Source organism: Neopelma chrysocephalum, unplaced genomic scaffold (genome assembly GCF_003984885.1).
Source record: "Neopelma chrysocephalum unplaced genomic scaffold, ASM398488v2 Primary Assembly neopelma1_22, whole genome shotgun sequence".
Lineage (NCBI taxonomy): Eukaryota > Metazoa > Chordata > Aves > Passeriformes > Pipridae > Neopelma > Neopelma chrysocephalum.
This window is the reverse complement of record NW_020897689.1, coordinates 20,636,498-20,656,594: the sequence shown is the minus strand read 5'-3', so window position 1 is coordinate 20,656,594 and position 20,097 is coordinate 20,636,498. Positions and strand designations below refer to the sequence as shown.

Sequence of the window (20,097 nt, the reverse complement as noted above, 5' to 3'; positions counted from 1 at the left end):
ACCACGATCCCAGATGTGTTGTGGGCATTGCCTCTTGCTGCTGATCAAGGATGTCTGAAGCATTTAGACTCTCAGTTTTGAAATACTGGAGGCTGAACACACATGTGATCCACAGGTATTAGTGTTTTGCACTCTCTCTTCCACAAAACTCTAATTTCAGGCTAGAGAGAGCGGAGGACCTCCCCAGCTAGAGTTCTCTGAACATCTAGCTATGGTACAGACAGCTGCAGTCCCAAGGAAACAGGGGAAGCCAAAGTGAACATCCATTTCTTTTCAGCCCTAACATTGGAACAGAAGTTGTGGATGCCTCATCCCTGGAAGTGTTCAACGTCTAGTGAAAGGTGTCTCTGCCCATAGCAAGGGGGTTGGAACTAGATGATCTTTAAGGTCCCCTCTAACCCAAACCATTCTATGATTCTATGATCTTTGATACAGTGCAAGATATCAGGCCTAGCCTGAAGCTTAGAACCTTCACTAATTAATATAATCGATATACTCTCTACAAGTCCATTTCTTCTTAAAGCATTTCCAACATTTTGTTTGCTGTTCATATGCCAAGAGTTATGTCCAAATGAGGTCAATGCTAGATGTGCTTAACAGGTCCAAAGTCTCTTCTACCTGGAGAAATCTAAGTAGAAACTATACTGCTAGATCAAGATTCTTAAAATTCCTTATTCTGGAAGAAAAGCGCACAGTCAGACCGCTGGATATTTTCTTTTCTTTTTTTTTTTTTGGTCAGGATCATTCAGGAGGTGGAAATCTTGCTCCAAATATCAGTAATACTACTAAAACTACTGCATAAAATCACCGCTAGTACCAGTCACAGAATGAATTAGGTTGGAAAAGACCTCTGAGATCATCGAGTCCAACCCATGACCAAACACCACCTTCTCAGCTAGACCATGACACTAAGTGCCACATCCAGTCTTTCCTTAAACACCTCCAGGGATGGTGACTCCACCACCTCCCCAGACAGACCATTACAATGTCTAATCACCCTTTCTGGGAAGAAATTCTTCCTATTGTCCAACCTGAACCTACCCTGGAGGACCTTGAGGTCATTTCCTCTCATCCTGTCGCTTGTTGCCTAGGAGAAGATATCGAACCCCACCCGGCTACAACCTCCGTTCAGGTAGTTGTAGAGTGATAAGATCTCCCCCGAGCCTCCTTTTCTCCAAGCTAAACAACCCCAGCTCCCTCAGCTGCTCCTCAGAGGACTCGTGCTCCAGCCCCTCCACCAGCTTCACTGCTGTTATCTGGAAAGTCGATCTAGAAATAAACGAAAAACAGGGCAGGCACGTTTCCTCTGTGCATAAGACGACTGCGAACGCCGCGGTTCCGCTGTTCCCCAGCAGCCTTCGGCAGGCCCCGGGCGGGCGGTGGGGCGGGCGCAGTGCGCTGGGCGGAGCGGGGAATCCTCCCGGACAGGGCGGAGCAGGGCCGCCCCGCCGTGTCGTAGCGGCGCCGCCGGGCCGGGAGGCGATCGCCATGGAAACCCCGGCCCCGCCCCTGCCCCCCCGGGTGTCGCCGGGAGAGCGGCCGGAGCTGCCGCCTCCCTCCTACCCGAGCAGCGCCAGGTAGAGCGCGGGGCGGGGGCTCCCCCGGGCCGGGCGGGAGGAGGGGCGAGGGGCGGCTGGCGGAGGGCAGGCCGGGCTCGCTCCGCTCCACAGCCGCAGCCCGGCCGGGATCCCACCCGGTGCCGGGTGCCCCCAGCGATCCGCCCCTGGGCCCCCGGCGGCGGCCCCCGGGAGCGGAGCCGGGCTCGCCTCAGTCCGCCGGGGCGGGGCTTGTCCCTCGTCCCCGCTCCTGCCGGAGAGGCCCTGACGTGTTGCCATGGCCGAGGGGGCCGCGGCGGCCCCGGCGTGCTTCAGCGAGGATGATTTTTACTGCCCGGTGTGCCAGGAGGTGTTCAAAACGCCCGTGAGGACCGCCAACTGCCAGCACGTGTGGGTATCCCGGCCCCTCGCCCCTTCCCAAGCCTTTTCCTCCCCTCCTCCGGCTCTCTGCCCTGTGCTCCTCTGCTCCCCCCCGCTCGGACTCTCGGCCTGGAGCCTCTGGCTGTGAGGATGACGAGCCCAGTGCTGCCCCAGCCTCCCTTCGCCTCTTTCCTTTGTAGCCGACGAGGACCGGTCACTGAGGAAAAGCCCCCGCGGCGGTCTGGTCGGTGGCGGGGGAGTTTCACTGCACCCTCTAACCTAACTCGCGTTTTTTTCACTTCATGGTTTTCCTCGTTCCTTTTCGAACAAGGACTGTAGTATGAGTTGTTCTTTCTTTCAGCTCGTCTATTCAGCATTTTTATTTCCAGAGGGACGCTTGATTACAACGTGCTACTTCGTAGAAAAGCAAAATAGTTTTGGCAGCTGGTGCGCGAGGAAAGAGAGCTGCAAAAGCTGGTGGACTGAGGTCTCTGGAAACCCGTGCTGAATGAAGCTTTGCAGTGTTTTTGGTTCTGCTTAAGGACAATAAACAGGAATTCCTCTGATAAGATTGTCCAATATCACGTGCTTGCTGCACCATTTAATATCTAATTAATGATCAGTCTGGTGTGCAGCCATACTAGTCAATAAATAATAAGAGCTTTACCTAAAGTGCATTGCCAAGTTCCCCTAATTTCCATAGTCTTCTTCATAAGCACCATTGTTTCATTTTTCTTATAAAGATTTGTATTCAGTAGATCATTACTCTGATATATCTTTTTTCCTAAGAATCACTTAGCTCTCTTCAAGGACAAAGTATCTGTTCATTTTGCTAACCTTTGTTTGTGGTAACTTTTTAATTTAGGTTTTGCAGGAAGTGCTTCTTGACAGCTATAAGAGAAAGTGGAACACATTGTCCTCTCTGCCGGGGGAGCGTGACTAAAAAAGAAAGAACGTATCCCAAAAGGGCTCTAGATGTTGAAAACAGTATGAAGAAAGCTTCTGGGGGCTGTAGATGCTGTGAGAAGCAGGTAGAGTAAAACTTTAAAAAAAAGTTGAATAAATTTTTCATGTGTTTGTCCAGACACACTTTTAGTGTGTGCCATTCTTGTCTTAGGGCTAAAGAGCCTATAGCATTTTGAACTTGGCTTTCTATGGCTTGTGCATATGCTAGGCATGCAGTGCCTAGCTATACCTAACAGATGTAAACTGGAAGAGGATCTTGAATTGTCAGTAAAGGCATTTTTAGTGGAGTGCCAGTTTTTCCAAAAAAGAGATGGGAAAACTGGATGTAGCTATAAAACTGGCAAAAGAAAAGTTAGGGAGATGAACATGAAAGTTGCAGATACATGGAAAACCTCAGAAACTTTCAATATGGAGATGAAAGTGCTTAAAGCCTCTATAAAATTTAATTTAAAACAAATGGAAAAAGTGGCTTGATTACTTTCAGTGCACGTACAATCATACGTAACTTCCTCCTTCCCCATCAATCTTTTTACATTCCCTTCATTTCCCTTGTCAAGGGGTCATTATTTTCAGAACATTAGGTGAAATCTTGACACCCCCCCCACTCAACCCAAGAGTAATCTTTCTTCTGGTATAAATGAATGCAGGATTTCAGCCACACATTTTGTTTATAACAGATTGCATTGAACCCAGGTAGTCTTCATGTTTGTTTCGTTTCACTTGGGACTTATTTCTGCCAGTGCGAAGATTAGTACTAATGGAAACCTCATCTGCTTGCTTTGTTCCATGTGATTCATTACAATAAAAAGTGGGGAGAAAGAAACTGATAGGAAGTTAGTAAACTGGAAGCAAGAACCAAGCAAGAATTTTAATGGAATTCAGGCACAGGCATGTGAGATATGATCTTGTTCAGCCTCTAAACCTGTGAGCACCTTCTGACAGTGCTGTTGGACCTGAAATTCTGATTTAGGGCATGTCCAACACAGCTGTCTTCTGACAAATCTAAGCAACTTGTTGTCTTACCTTGAATTAGAGGTGGATAAGCAGCGTTAAGTTGGTGTTCATTCACCTATTTTTTTGCCTCCCCTCTAAAAGAGAAAAGGAACACACCTAATGCAAAAAAAAAAAAAAAAGTTCCTCTGCATGAGGTAATAGCAGGCCCGAGAAAGATGAAGGAACAGTGGTTCTTATCCTATCCTCATGGCCCCTCTCGTTGTAGCTCATCAGTTATTGAACCTGGGTCTGGGAGGTGTAATATCAGTGACTTTATTTCAGTTAAATGGCATTTACTCACATCTTTCACCCCTGAGAGAGCCCTCAAATGCCTGGCGGAGTGGGGAGTGGAGAGTGGCAGTGTTCTCCAGTCTCACGGAGTGCCAGAGGCTCTGAGAAAAGAGGAATCAAAGATGTCCTGTTGGTGAAGAAAGTGTTCATGCTCAGAGGGGAGACACAAGTTCTGGTTTCTTTCTGCTGCATATGATGTCTACGAAATTCGTGCATGCCTTGCTTTCTGTTGGCAGAATTATCTCTTCCTTCTATCCTTGGATTGTTCAGTATGATTTCAGTAATTTGGCATTTCATTTTCAGGTTAGATTTTCGTGGATGAGACAGCATTATAAAACCTGTAAGAAGTATCAGGATGAATATGGTGTTTCTTCAATTATTCCAAACTTACAGATTTCCCAAGATTCAACAGGGAACAGGTAATCAGGGTGTTCTGTGTATAACAATTCATCTTCTTCTTTCCCCACCCCCTCTGCCCATGGAAAGTGTTTTTTTCCAGGGAATTCCTTCTTTTTGCAGTAATTATTGTCCATATTTTTGTGTTTCAAGTATGAGTTTTTCCAGGTCTTTTTCTTTACTCTTAGCAGACAGAAGAAAACCTTTCTGCATGATGGCTTTGGAATGTCTTGTAGAGACTCTCCTAAAAAGTATTTGGTATTTGTAGCTTGCTTTCCTTGCCTTGACAGCATTTGAGCAGCTTACTTTGTAACATCTTTCATAATATTTACCTCCGGGGAAGTTCCTGTCTATTTTTGTTCCCCCTCCCCTTCCTAAGTTTGTTTTAGTGGCTATCCTGTTTCAAAACATTACTGTGCAAGCTTTTGCTTTCTGATTGAATTTATTTTGAATAGATCTCTCATGAAATGTGTAAGGAACTCCAGTATGTTACACACCATAAAATCAAATGACACCACTTGTTTTCAGGCAGTAAAGCTAAAGAACTTTTTTTTTCGTACATTCTCACTGATGGTTGAGGTTGGGGATTTTGGGTTACTTTTCAAGAACTTTTTTTTACATGCTGGTTTTACAGAGCTTTTTTATATATATCCTGTCCTTTATTTACTTTATTTTGCCATCAATTTTCTATTTTTAGCAGTCTGAACTTCTCTGTTTGGTTTTTAACCCATCAGTATATTGAAAGTTGAAGCTCTTAACACAATTAGCTGCAGCAATGTTTCGCCAATATATTATTATATCACTGTTTATTGAGTATGCAACAGTAGAATACCCATGTTTAGAATATCACAGATGTATAAGAAAATTTACCATGACCTTATCTGTAACTGTAAATATTCATATTCTTAGTAGGATCAGCATGTTTGGACAGTTTCTTCTGGCTTAGCTAGAGGTGCATATACAGTCAAACTTACTTTCTAAAATGTTCCTCTCTGTTACTTTTACTTTAGAAAATAAGTTTGTTTTGTGCTCAGCATAAGAAAACTTTTCTTGTTGTAGTTGAAAGTTGTAAATGATTTCTGTAAACACATGGCAGTTAAATCCTAAGTCAAAAAACTTAGAAAGTGCTACCTGTCTTACATTCATGTAGTTCATAATGGTTTTTGAGTTACTTGGCTGTTATCTCCATTACTGATCTTGTTGACTAAATGTTTGTTGTATTAGATACCATTTTCCTGTAAAGTTGTGTGATAGTCCCCTGAGGATCACCCTGGTAACTAAATTATCCATGCAAATGTGATGCCAGTCTACAAGAAGGATCAGAAGAACGATCCAGGGAGCTACAGGCCTGTCAGACTGACGTCGGTGCTGGGGAAGGTCATGGAACAGATCATCCTGAGTGCCATCATGTGGCATGTGCAGGACAACCAGGGGATCAGACCCAGCCAACACGAGTTTACAAAAGTCAGGTCCAGCTTGAGCAACCTGATCTCCTCTGTGACAAAGTGACCCTTAGTGGGTGAAGGAAAGGCTTAACCCATGACAAGATGTTTTCTGTCTAGGCTTCAGTAAAGCATTTGACACTGTCTCCCAGAGTATTCTCCTGGAGAAGCTGGCAGCCTATGGCTTGGACAGGTGCACTGTCCTCTGGGTAAAAAAAGACTGCCTGGATGGCTGGGCCCAGAGTGTGGTGGTGCTTGGACTTACGTCCAGTTGGCAGCTGGTCACTGGTGTTCCTCAGGGATCAGTTTGGGGCCAGTCCTGTTTAATATCTTTATTGATGATTTGGATGAGGGAATTGAGTGCACCCTCAGTCAGTTTGCAGATGACACCAAGTTGGGTGGGAGTGTTGATCTGCTGGAGGGTAGAAAGACCTTGCAGAGAGACCTTGACAGATCAGATTGATGGGCTGAGGACAAACTGCATAAGGTTCAACAGGATGAAGTGCCAGGTCCTGCAGTTGAGTCACAACAGCCCTGGCCACTGCTACAGGCATGGGGAAGAGTAGATGTAAAGGTACCTGGAGGAAAGGGACTCAGGTGCTGGTCAACAGCCAGCTGAACATGAGCCAGCAGTGTGCCCAGGTGGCCAAGAAGGCCAGTGGCATCCTGATGTGCATCAGCAATAGTGTGGCCAGAGGACTAGGGAAGTGATTTTCCCACTGTGCTCAGCACTTGTGAGGCCGCATCTGGAATCCTGTGTTCAGTTTTGGTCCCCTCACTACAAGAAGGACATTGAGGTGCTGGAGCATGTCCAGAGAAGAGCAGTGAAGCTGGTGAAGGGTCTGGAGCACAAGTCCTATGAGGAGTGGCTGAGGGACCTGAGGTTGTTTATCATGTAGAAAAGCAGGCTCAGGTGGGACCTCATTGCTCTCCAGAATTACCCAAGAGGAGGTTGCAGTGAGATGGGGGTTGGCCTCTTCTGCCACGTCGCAAGTGAAAGGACAAGAGGAAATGACCTCAAGTTGTACCAGGGAAAGTTCAGATTAGATACTAGAAAAATTTTTTTTTCACTGAAGAGTGGCTAGGCATGGGAATAATTTGCCCAGGGAGGTGGTGGAGTTGCCGTTTCTGGAAGTGTTCAAGAGGTGTCTGAATATGTGGCATGTGGGGATATGGTTTAGGGTTGATTATGGTGGTGCTGAGTTGACAGTTGGACTAGATAATCTTGAAGGTCTCTTCCCACTTTGATGGTTCTGTGATTCTGTAAATATATTCTGGACATATCTTGATCTAAAGGAAAAGTTATGAAAGTTAAAATATGTGCATTGTATGTTGATTTGATGTTTATGAGACTTGATGGATTTTTTCCTCTCCCTCCCCCATTACAGTTAAACTTTTAAAAATTTTGATAGTGGAGTAAAATACTCTCAATTTTCATTGGTGTTTTTTTTCTTTATTTAAAGTAGCAGGAGTGATGCAATATCTGATAATGGCGAGATGGCTAATAGTCAAATACTTCAAGGAGAAACAAGGTAGGCTGCTTATTTCTCTATAGCTGTTACTAAAATAGATCCAGATAGTCACAGTTCAAGCTTCTACTGACTTAAAAACAAAAACCCCCCACACAAACACCTTCAACAAGTTGTTTTAAAAAAATCTTGCAGTTTCTTCTACATTTGCATGTATACATTAGAAATTGGTTTTTTTAGTACTTTCTAGAAGGATTTGCACTGAAAGATGTTATCAGAATGTAAGAACAGAGTGTAGCCGCAATTGGAACAAAAGAATTTTGGAACAAAAGAAGCCCAATTCTAAGAAGAATGCACTTAGACATACAAATTATAAATGTACCTTAAAATTGCAATTTGGAAGTAGCACTGGAACTGCGTTGGATCTGCTGCTGTGTCAGTGAGGATGTGGGATTTTTTTGTTGTTTTTATCAAAACAAGGGAAGACAATTAGGAGATAACAGATAAATTAAGCTTTCTGTAACACTGCTTCTAAAACTCTCTTTTCTTTTTGATACTGTGTGTTTCTGTTTACAGTGGACACCCAACCTTCAAATGCCCCTTGTGTCAGGAAGCCAATTTTACCAGACAGCGCTTGCTGGATCACTGTAATAATAGACATCTTTATCAGATGGTTCCTGTGGTAAGTAGAGTTGCTTATGTATGTTTCTTAAGCTATTTTTGTTATAATTATGTGGACGATTTTAAATGTGCAGTAGCTACTCTATATCTGTAACAGGCACTGTGGTCTGAGAAAGACAGTATATTTCATGCAGTGCATTTGTGTTGAGGAGTAACTTTCACGTGAAAACATTTCATGTCCAGCCTGGTGGTCCTAAGGCATTTCTGACTCAGCTGTCTCATTTATCTTGATGTGAAACAAGCTGTTTTTGAGCCTGACGCTTAACTCTTCTTAATTTAGTATTTCAGATCTCTTTCTATAGAATCCCATATTTAACGTAACTATTGTTTCATGGGAAACCTACAGTTACTTGGAAAATAATCTAAGATGTAATCAAAGGGTCTGAAGGAGAAAAATCTGTTTGATTTTCTGCTTGATCAGCTCAATTGTATGAAAATTCTCCCAAAGAATAAGTAGGATGCAGTAATCACTTTCTTTTCTAAAATGACTGAATGTCAGATGGACATGATAATCTGCCATCCCTAAGAGAAACACTTTAGAAATCCAGCAAGTTGAAATATACATTTTGAATGTTACACAGTTGAGGAAAAATACTCTGAGAGCTATGATTTGATGTTAACATCTCTATTTTGGTAGTGGATGAGTAATAAACTAGTTATTCTTGTAGAGCATGTCTTTAATGCATTCTGTATTACCAATAACACTTTTTTTTTTCATTTTCTCTTTTTCTACCCCCTCCCAATACAGATCTGTCCTATTTGTGTATCTCTTCCCTGGGCAGATACTAACCAGGTTACTAGAAATCTTGTTGGCCATCTAAATCTAAGACACCGGTTTGATTATGGAGAATTTGTGGTAAGCTTTTTCTTCTTTGATGTGTAGGGGAATAAATGGTAACTTTTTTTTTCTATAAATAAAAATGCCGAATAAAACATTTGTACCAAACTTGTGCTCTGCACATGCTATGTTCCGGCTTTGTATGGAACTCAGAAGTAGACCTGTCTGTTCTTATTCTGCTCTCAACATGAAGTGCTACTGGGAATAGTTAAATTGCCCCAAACTGACTTAAACCTTTATCTTACTATTCTCAATGTGGACAATTTATTACTTTTACTATGTTTATTAGAACAGTTTATTACTGCTGCTTCTAAGGGAAGTAAAATAGATGCTACTCTGTTTTATTGACATTATTGACCTTTTATGGCAGAAATTGCTAAATCATAATCTCAAGTGCAGCTTGACTAGCTGGTATTGCAGCTACAGCCTCTCTTCCGGTATGTTCTGAGAGAGACTGAAAAGAGATGTGTCATTAAGTTGGTGTTCAGGTTGCCTCCTTTCAGGCAGTCTGAGTAAATGACCTTGGAGTAGATGCAGAACTACATACACACATGTAGTCAGTGGGTGGTTCGTAAGTCAAGCCAACCTGTTGGCTTGTGGGTTCAGAAAGCTGGAGAGTTTGAGTTGTAGTTTCTGTAGAGTTTGACAGGCCTTGGGGTATGCTCATTAAGCTTCGTGTGGGACAGGCATAGTATTTGAGGCATAAGCAGCCTCAATGGTTCAGGATGGCAAAGATGATATATATTGTTCTCTGAGTTGAGTGATCTGTGATAAAGGCATGAAGAGCTAGGAGTTTGATACAGGCAATTAGGCTCTTCACTGTGAGTCCATTTTGCATGTTTGATGACGTAAAACTGGTGATAGGAATTCTGATTTGGGGAAACTGCCAGAATTGCACTAAAAAGATGTATTACTTTGGCATATTAACAACCTGGAAGATAGCTTTGGAAAAGTAGCAGGATTAAACACACGTCTTTTGTGATGTGTGTTTGCTTTCTCATTTTAAGCAGTATATTCTCAACAATCTATGATTACTGTTGTCTGGGGATCACATTTTGTTTTCATTAATGGAGAATGTTATGGCTGGTTAGAAGCCCTGTTATAAGAATTGCATGACACAGTCAGCTTTCCTGAGCTGGCTATTCCATAATGGAGTTGAGCCAGGGAGAGAAGATGGACCCTTCTGCCTTGTCCCACTCATCTGATTCTTCTCCTGTCTCAAGTGTCTCTTGGTATTTGGTTCAATAAAAGATACTGTGCAACAGAAACAATCATCTAGTACACGTAAAGATGAAGAGTCTTCATCTAGGTGCCAATTCCTATGTAAAAATGTGGAAGAGGAATTATGAAACTAATGACTGTGGTACATCTTGAGTATTTGTCCATTTTGATGATGTTTTCATTTTGTTTAGAATCTTCAGCTTGATGAAGAAGCCCAATACCAAAATGCAGTTCAGGAATCCTGTCATGTGAACTTTTAAAGCAGAGCCCCTTCCATCTTACTGATCATCTGCGAGAAAAATTACTTCTGTTGGTGATCTGAAGTGTATATTAATAAAAATGGTATTCAGTAACTACTTTTCAGGCTAAACTTTTTTTCACACTCACAAGGACTTTTGATAAATGATTTTGCTGAAACTCGAGCTTGACATCTTTACCGAGATCTGTCCCTGTGGAATTAGGGACCTTTTTGGAACTTCTCACTCTTGTCTTGATTTTCTCTAACCTTTACTACTCTGTTAATTACATGGTTTCTATGATTAATGTAGGATATTTTAATTCACCAAAACCAACTTTGAAAGTATCTTTAGAAAGATATCAAGGATGCTCTGTTGCACTGTTGAGTTTGTTTAAGTTCAGCTGTCTTCTAACGTATCTATGAGATAATAATTTATTTTTTTTTTCCTGCCAAGGACAAATTTTATTTGATGTTGTGATTAATTTTTTACTGTTGCTATGTGACTGAAAATAACAACAGCTTAAAAAATTAATATATTTCTTTTCTATAGATCAACAATGCAGAGCAGGGCTTCTTTCACCTTTCATTGAGAAAGAATGATGCCATTGCCTATGAATAATTACATCTATTTTTTCCACTTTTGGAGCATAACTGAAATAGAATGCTTGCTTACTAATGTGATGAGTGTGGAGTATTCCTAATACTCCCAACTGCTAAGGAAGATGACATATTTTCTGAGCGATTTTGATGACACATGTAAAAGTTATACTCTTGGCCTCTGACTGTGATCAGATAGTTTTTCATTTTGTTGGAGCTTTTTAAGAACTCCTGTTGTTGCATTTGGAATTGAATTTTTGGTCTGTCCTGTCTTTCATGGAAGGTTGTGTAGCTAAGTAACTAATTGGCTTCACACCTACCAACACTTAAAAACGAACTTGTTTATTTTGGTTAAGCTGTTTAAAACTTGTACATCTCCTGCATCCAAAGGCTTGAAAATACAGTTCAGAAGAAAAGACTTGCTCTAAAATAGTTACCAACACAGTTTAAGAGCTCCTATTTTAGATTTCCACATTCCCAGCAAGACTATTGTTAAAATCGGAGAAAATAGAGCAATAATGCAATTTTGACTTTAAATGAAAAATCAATTTGTAAAAGAGTTTTAAGATCTTTTATTTAATACTAAAGGGGAGGAGGGGAAAGAAGGCTGCACAACGTACATTATGGAGGTTTAAACAGAGACTGTTCTGAACATATACCATTTAGGTATAGGACTCTTTATCCTGTGTTGCCATCACCCATTGTCAAGCTATTGTTCTTATTGACTGTTGCATATGTAGTGGAAAACATCCCCAGTAATTTTCTTAGTCTAGTTGGTCATTTATGTGTAGTAATCAGTTGTGCAGCCAGAGTACAATCTGTTTCTTATGCCCTGCCTCCCATTTGGGCTCCAAACAGAGGTTTTGATTATTCTTTAAGTGCTGGAATATTTCATATTCCAAAACTGGTAATGTTGAAATGCCTCATTCTGCAATGTAATGGGTTTCAGACTGAATCTTAGTTCTGCTTTATTGAGTGTTGGAATTAAACCACTGTACATTGTAACTTGACTTTTCTATCTTACATTTTTAAGAGTGTAAAACATTCCTGAAGGCATTGCTGGCTAAAGTACAGAGAAAGTTGTCCATTTCAGAAATGGCTGAATGTTATATCCTTTTTATAACAACCTAAAAGTTCTTGCATTTTGTTACCATCTTACTGCAGTATTTTGACAGCACACCACACTTTCATCTTGTATTCCAATTTTCTATTTGCCCCCATACTCTTGTCTGTGTATTCTCACTTGTCTGTCAGCTCTAGTGCTTGTGTGACCACTTGAAGTGGTTTACTGATCCAACAGGAAGGATTATTTAGATTTTTACTTTTGCTCTGTAAAGCCAACTATGAGACAGTGCCTGTGAGACAGAAATGAGGTTCAAGGTAGCCTGATGCTAAAGTTTTACCTTTTTGAAGTAAAAATACATACTGTGGTGATTTATTACTGCATACATTTCCTAAGGAGTTTTAACAGTTACATATAAGTTTAGTTAATGTTTTTAGTTTCGATAAAATATTTATATGATCTGGCAATAAATGCCTACAGCCAATACAGATTCTGAATGCCTCATGGACACTGGAACTAGTTATTTTTATTACTTGAATATATCTTGAGAATTGCAAATTAAATGACATCTGTTTTAAAACTCTGGGAAGCAATTTTTTATAGCAATAATTAGTTGTCACTTGATGAGTAGTTGCTGAGCATTTTAGTCATGGTTAAATGTTGAGAGACTTAAATACACATTTTAAAGCAACAAATGTGTACTAAAGCAATATAAAGAAAAACCCTTGCAAAATGTTTATCCTCTTTATTTAAAATCTGTATTGGCAGGCGCGGCCTTGCTTAGGATTTTGTACTTTTAATATGAAGAGATTGCATCCAATACATTCACTAGGTAAGCGTTTAATGAAAATTAAACTATTTAAATATGTTGCTACTGGTCATGATCTTTCTCACTGAAACTCAGACATGCACAAAAAGCTGTGTATATGTGATGGGTGATGCTCAGAACATGCGATCTTTACTAGAAGATTGCTGTTAAACAATGTTTTCATGTTCACGTTGCATTATGTATGGTTTCAATATGTTATTATGTTTGAGTTGTACCTTCTGTTTTTTCTCCTATTAAAGTATTTTATTTTCTGTTTGTCTTTTGTTGCATAATAAAGATGATCAGTTCCCTTGGTGCTACTTCTTCCTTTTCAGCTGCTTTCTCAAACTTAAATATGTGGTCAGTTGTTTACCTTCACTATGTGGACTATTAGAATGGCGTGTATCTCCTGGAACTGATGAGTTGTGACTCATCATCCATCTGTGAGCTGACAAGTTACCTTATATCATATCTTAGGTATTTCCAGAAAGCAGAAAAAAAGATAAGTTGGCCAAAATTTACTTTTTGCTTCTTTTCTCCCTTCCATGTTTGTATGTTGCTGTCCCATGTCACTTTAATAGAGAAATAACAAAAAATAACAAAAGGAGAGGGAAAGAAGTATGTAGCACTTGGGGCCATTGGCAAACCTTGTTATTGAGAGGTAGATTTACTGAGAAGAGTTAATGCATTTCTGAGGAAAGAATTGTCAGTAAGTTTGGGCTGGTTGAAAGATGGCAGCTAGATGATTTATCCTTCTGCTCTGTGTTTTTGAGCTGAAAAACCCTTTGGTTACTTGTGCTTTTACATTCTAAGGACATACAGATGATACTACAGTTATGAAATTGATTTAATGTGTTATTTTGAATGACAGAAGTGTAACACAATTACATAAATTTCCTTTTTGTTAGTTTATTCTTTCCCCATAGAATCTAATTTTGTGATCTCTAAGTAAACCACTCTATCTCCTAAATCTGTTTATAAGCCCTTTGTTAGAGATTTCATTTTATTTTACTACAACAATTCATATTTCATTACTTAGAGAGAATGCACTCCATGTGTTTAGTTCTCATTGGCAGTATCTGAGTTATAGGATACTTGAGCTCTGTAAAACTGCCCTTTGTCCTGCTCCAGTCTGAAGCCCAGAACTTTATTCCCAGGGAAAGAGGGGGACTTTGGTGCACCCAGGTCATCTTCTGACAGGTAGGGCTAGAAGGTTTTCTGTATTTGGGAAGCATTCCTGGGTCCTTCTTTTTAGATTTGGCTTTTCAGTCTGGTGAGATTTGCCTACGAGTGTCTGTGAGGACTCTGCAATGAAAGAGTCTGGGTAGTGAATTTTTTATATCCTTTATTTTATGCAGAAACAGACACCGATTCGTGGACACTGTTAAGAGATGTGCACTTTGCCATGTCTGGTAAACACTCTGCCATTTGTGAAATGGCTGCAGTACCTGGCAGCCAAGGTTGGTTTATTGCAGGCAAGGAGAGCTACAAGAATATTTGATAAAAACATCTTCAAGTTTCTTCTAGAATTGGAGAAACTAGCAATGAAAGGGCACAAAACTACTTGGTCTGTACAGCGTACATTTGCTTTAGAGATCAGGTTTCTTTCGTGTGTGTTGTGGCTGTGTTTGAAAACACACAGAAGTCAAGATTCAGGGTGCCTGCAATGAGAAGGCTTTTCAATAATGTTAAAACTGCCCCTTCCCAGTGAATTACCAGAGCAAAGCATGGACTTTCTTCTTTCATGAATAAAGTAGGTCCGTACTGTTTCTTATATTTCTCAAACTCTAGGTCTGCTTTGGGAAGGACCAATTTTCACCTCTTCATTTTCTAGCTCTAACCAGCCTTATTCTATCTGTAACATTTTTTCCCCCTAGTCATGTATCCCTATTTTTATGGACATGATAAGGAAAGAGCTAGGAAAGTGAATTTTATGTTTATTCCCCCACCATTCCGCAAACTGTTAGGAAATTACATGGGGGAATTCCTCACTGCCACATGCATTCCATAGAAAGCATCTAATTCTGTTTTAAATCTGTGCCTTAAGTACTCCATATACATTTAGGATTCATTCCTCAGCTCTGTGAAACTGTAGGTTATTTCCCGGGGCTTAGAATACTGTTTTTATGGGGATGCCACATTGGGAAAAGTGCTCCTCACTATTACTTTACATTCTTTCTCTACTGTTGTGTTTCTGTCTCTTTTTTTCATAGAATGGTTCGTGTTGGAAAGGATCATCCAGTTCCAACCCCTTGCCATGGGCAGGGACACCTTCTGCTAGACCAGGTTGCTCAGAGCTGCATCCAACTTGTCCTTGAACACTTGCAGGGATGGGGCATCCACAGCTGCACTGGGCAACTTGTTCTAGTGTCTCACCACCTGTTTCCCTCTCTGTGCATTTCCCTGCAGCAGTTCTCCTAAATTTACGCTGTGTGTTTCCCTCCCACTCCCTTTCCTGTCTTTTAAAGCAGTCAGCAATTAAATCGCTACGATTATATTACTTGGCTACTAATTATTGTTTCATATTCTGTATGTTTTATAAGCTCCTCTGGCTGTGCCCTTAATATGGGGCTGGTGTGGGCCTCGGGGGTAAATACAGTAACTAAGAAGCTTAGCACCAATAATTTCCAGAGTTCTCCAGACATGTTAACTTCTATGGCTGGAGGAGTTTATATTTCTCAGAATGTGTTTGCACTTGGAAAGAATCTGGAAGCCTTACCAGACAGATCTTACTGCTTTTAAATGCATTTTAAAGCATTTACTTCGTTGTTTTCTTTAGGAGGAGGATCTGTTTTTTATTGAAGAGATTAGAATGAGGTTTAACATTAAAAACATCTCACAAAGACCAGTTCTTTAATGGTAACAGCACTTTCTTTTCAGAAAACCTTTCATTAGGTTCTCTGTTTTGGCAGGTATAGACAGAAGAGTGTGGGATGTTTTTTCTCCAGTGTAACTGCCATGGCCCCAGTGCTATAGAGAGTGAGATTCAGGTGCCACCTCGGTTGTGAGACTGATCAAACCTGAGTATTTTCTTTCATGAATTTTCCTTCTTTCATAATTCAAACCACAAGAGGGCACTGAATATTCTTGGGAACTCTAAATAAGTATTTAAGGGTGATAATTCACTAAGTAGTTGTACTCCGAGACACTATTAGATATGGGGTTTCTATCCAGATGTTTAATAAATCTTTTATGATATTTTTTGGGTTAAGAGACTGGCTGGGCTCATTCCAAATTAGAGAAAGAGAATATTTCTAACTTTAGAACGTCAGACTTACATATTTACTTCTGTGCTTTATGATCTGTGGCAAGTAAACAGTGTTCCCCCAGAACTCCACGCTGGGAAGAACGGAGTGCTCCCCAGTTCACGAGTGAACGTAAAATATTACATGTTCGTGCATTTAGTTGCTGGACCTTTCCTTCCCCAAGGGCGTTCTCCAGAGGTCTTTAAAGCTAAGGCGCTGTAGTGCAGACGGGAGTCACACGGGGGCAGCTGAGGACTGATGGATTCCGTGAGAGCTACAACGGGAGTAGTGCTGATTTTTGAGTTCTTGCTTTCTGAAACTGCGCACGTGTCATCGCTCTCGCTAATTCCCTCTGCTGCGGTGGTGAGGTCCACCCGGTGCCCAGTACAGGTATGCGTCGTTATCTATTCACGATAGTTTGGGGTTGCTACAGTTCTCGGGTATGAAGAGAGGAATTCTCCTAGCTAAGGCTTATCTCTCTCATCTGACAAAGAGCTAAGTATCCCTAGAGTACGTTTCTGCAGTGGCATGATATTTGGTGGCCAGCTACAGCCACTTTAGTAGCTGCCCATCAGTGACAGCTTGTTTCACACTGTAATCTGATTCATATTTACTGTGAAATATGTTTGTGTAAAAACATGTCAGACGTGATTCAGATCCCTGTGAGAGGGAGAGAGGTGTAATCCCGTATGACTAGTTATTTAATTTATGAGATGTTGTTTCCTCATGCACACACACAAAATAATGATTAAAGTGTGTCTGAAGTGGCAGTGGGCAGAATGGTATGCAACGTTATAGCCAAGCTTCTGCTGTTTGCTTTTCAACCTTGCTTTTTAATTTAGCTGTAGTTAAGCAGTGAGAAGAAACTGAAGGTCTGCTTCATTTTTTTTTAATAAACTTTCAATCAAAGCAAACCTGTCTTATTTGCTTCTCTGCAAGTAGATGGAACACTTGTATTTGATATCTGGTGTAGTCTTCACTTTCTTACATTATATCCCATATGACACTTACTAGGTTTGTAAACATTGGAGTTTTCTAACTTGAAATATTCAGGTGTTCAACTTGAAGCATTTTGGATTTGATTGAGGGTCTCTTATCTTGCAGATTTATCTAACAACTCTTATCTTCATTGGTGCTTTTGCCTCATCAGCCAAGGAGATACTATTACAGTGTTATCTTGGTTTGGGAGATAACTGAAAAAAGTGAAACTAATTTGTGTAAGATAATGCAGGAAGCTTGAGACAGGGCAAGGACAATCCACTATCTGAGAGTACTAGACTATCTGAATATCCTCCTACTCTTTCACATTTGGTCTATATGCACTTCTGAGTGGAATACGTAATGTTCTCCAAAACAGCACTTTTCATATTGTGTAATGAATTCATATCTTGAAGCTGACACTGAAATTTATAATCAGATAGGTTCCACCTAAATGTCAACGAGCAATCATGAATCACCTTTGTTTGCTGAGCTGTATACAGATAGTACAATTACCAAAGCATTTGTGCTGACTTACAGAAGATTATTAAAACTATTCAAATATGAAACTACCTACCAAAAATTCTAGAAAATCACTGTATGTATAGAACTAATTTTACTTGGGTTTATAGTTCCATGTAGTTAGCTGGTACTGTGTTTTGAAATTACGTTCTTTTGGCTTTTAAAAGAGCATTCTTGCCCTCCTATACTTCACTAGTTTTTCCCAGTCTCTTTGAGCTCATTACTGTCTCTTCCCAGATTATTACCCACAGATGTAGCTTTACAAAGAAGAGTAAAACAGGTGATGTTTGCCAGCTCTACTGGATGATGCCTGATTACTGTTCCTTCTTCTGCAGCAAGGCGGGGCAAAGTACTGCAGTGTCTTTATTACCTGTGCTGTGGTAGTACCCACAGGCAACAGTGCTACTAGGAAGGCATGAAGAGAGGGTGCCTGTCCAGGGGAATGTGCAGTCAGCTCTGTGGTGCTCTCCATCTGTCTGGTGCTCGCAAAGTGAACTCAGCAGGAGATCCAAGTGGTCACTGCAGTGGATCTGCAGCAAGCTCCACAACACGTTCTGATGTCTTTGCTTTTCATTGTTTCTACTAGCAGCATGTGAGACTATGGAGAAAGAAGTGCAAGTGTCAAAAGCTCAGATTTTGCAGGTGTCTCTTATGGTTACTCAGGGCTCATTAGATAGTTTAGCACCCATAAAAAATGTGAAATATGTTTAAGGCAAAGAATTGCAAGAAAGGAAAAAGCAATCAACCAGTTAAAAGACCTGCTCCTTCTCATTTGCATTTAATGTTTTTATTTTTCTTCAAACTCAGAGCTTGCAATTAGGATACTGTTGGAGTCTACCTGCAGATCAAAATGTTAATGGAAATAACATCCTTGAATTCCACAGGTCCCTGACTGTATCAAGAAAGGACATGCATTACTTTTGGCTATATGTTAAGGAAAGTTATATGTTAAGGAAATTTCCCAGTCTCCCAGTCTGACCATTGGTGAGACGCTCTGGCAGTCAATCTGCATTTCAATATGCATTTCAGCCTGCAGCTTGCAAGCTGAGCTACCTGGGCCAGATGTGTTCCTCAATATATATGCCCTCAGCAATAAAGACATAATCTAAGACCATCATTCTTTTTGTTCATCTGAAAATTAACACCATCTATTCAAATAACTTGCACTACCCTTTATTAATTCATCTCCAGTAATACTCAGTTATTTCTGACTATGGACCTCAGTCTTAGAAGTATGACATGGCTATTTTCATCTTCTAAGTAAAATGCAAGGAGTCATGTAGGAAAACCCCTAAGGAAAATAAGGGGTAGGAATCTTGCCTGAACACAGACAGCCAGTCAGTGATAAAGCAAAATGTTTGTCATTGTAGAGAACATGATCACAGAAGTAGATAAGGTCTGTTGAAAAGATTTTCCATGATTAGATAGAAATAAAACTTCCTGAAGACTTCATATCTATTTATTACTTTCTCCTCAACATGCAATAAAAAAAAACATTTAGCTGCTTCACTGAAATTTCTGCCAAGAGCTTCTATCTTAAAAGTCCTAATGTTCTGTTGTTAACATATTGTTTATTTTTCCATTGCATCTTGTTTTATTATACGAACCAGATGACTGGTTGAGGTGTCAAAACTCTGAGTTTATTTAATGAAAAAGAGGTGTGAGTTGGAGGAAAAGTGGGTATATGGATGTATTTTACAGTGCAGGGTTGGCATATAACTTTCGTACCTTCTCTGTTTGTTGTCACTATATGCAAATTCCAACACCAACCCCTGTTTTCTTCAGGTACATCACTTTTTAGCCAGTCCTGAGAGTGGCAATGGTCATGACACAGAAATTCATACAGCCCTTCGTCCTGATATCTACCATTGACAAGAGGCTGGTGTGAGGTCTCAATAGTAGTTGATGCATCTTAGAAGTGGGGATGAGAGAACAGAGAACAATTGTATTGATTATTTTTGTCTAAAGAGGATCAAAGAAGTAGAAAAGCAGAGTTTTAGGCTTTCTTCCAACACGAAGTAGTAAGGCCAAAATTGTTCCATTTCTTTTGAGTTCATCATCTCAGGAAAACCCTTGTAAGGTACTATAATCAAGGAATACTGTATGCAGCTGCACTGGTATTTTAATTTTGATCAAGACTGTATTTTTTTAGCAAGTATTATCATCATGTTTTTTCATGGTTACCCTACCGTGCTTCAGTTTGCATCACAGAGCAGTTTTGGGGTGTCCAAACTGAATTTCTTTGTTTTGAAAATAAGCCAGAATATGTTCTGTAGATCCCTGCCTAATGCAGTCCAGTTTTCCCCACTGATGTCGGGTCCTTGGGATCAAATCAGAGCCAGACCAAAGTAGAGCACTTTGAGATGTGTGCAGCATAGATGCAAGGTTCTTACCACCAGGTGTTTCAATCTATGAATCTGTTCCAGTTGGTTC

The 20,097-nt window shown here is 40.5% G+C and overlaps 1 protein-coding gene across 2 annotated transcripts; it reads left to right on the top strand.

The window, feature by feature from the left end:
- The first annotated feature begins 1,618 nt into the window (after nucleotides 1-1,618).
- RNF138 (ring finger protein 138) lies at nucleotides 1,619-13,229 on the top strand. 2 transcript variants are annotated; one of them, XM_027674602.1, is made up of 7 exons: nucleotides 1,619-1,946; nucleotides 2,782-2,947; nucleotides 4,470-4,585; nucleotides 7,468-7,536; nucleotides 8,050-8,155; nucleotides 8,903-9,010; nucleotides 10,405-13,229. In XM_027674602.1, the coding sequence occupies exons 1-7, from the start codon at nucleotides 1,834-1,836 to the stop codon at nucleotides 10,471-10,473; spliced, it is 747 nt and encodes a 248-aa protein (XP_027530403.1). In that variant the 5' UTR covers nucleotides 1,619-1,833; the 3' UTR covers nucleotides 10,474-13,229. The 2 variants fall into 2 exon arrangements, with proteins under 2 accessions (XP_027530403.1, XP_027530413.1); XM_027674612.1 differs by having other exon boundaries at nucleotides 1,686-1,946; nucleotides 7,471-7,536.
- The last annotated feature ends 6,868 nt before the right edge of the window (nucleotides 13,230-20,097 follow it).

Coding starts and splice junctions, on each gene's coding strand:
- RNF138 (XM_027674602.1), top strand. CDS start 1,834: ATGGCCGAGGGGGCCGCGGCGGCCCCGGCGTGCTTCAGCGAGGATGAT. Junction 1,947..2,781: donor ACCGCCAACTGCCAGCACGT/GTGGGTATCCCG, acceptor TTTTTAATTTAG/GTTTTGCAGGAAGTGCTTCT. Junction 8,156..8,902: donor TTTATCAGATGGTTCCTGTG/GTAAGTAGAGTT, acceptor CTCCCAATACAG/ATCTGTCCTATTTGTGTATC.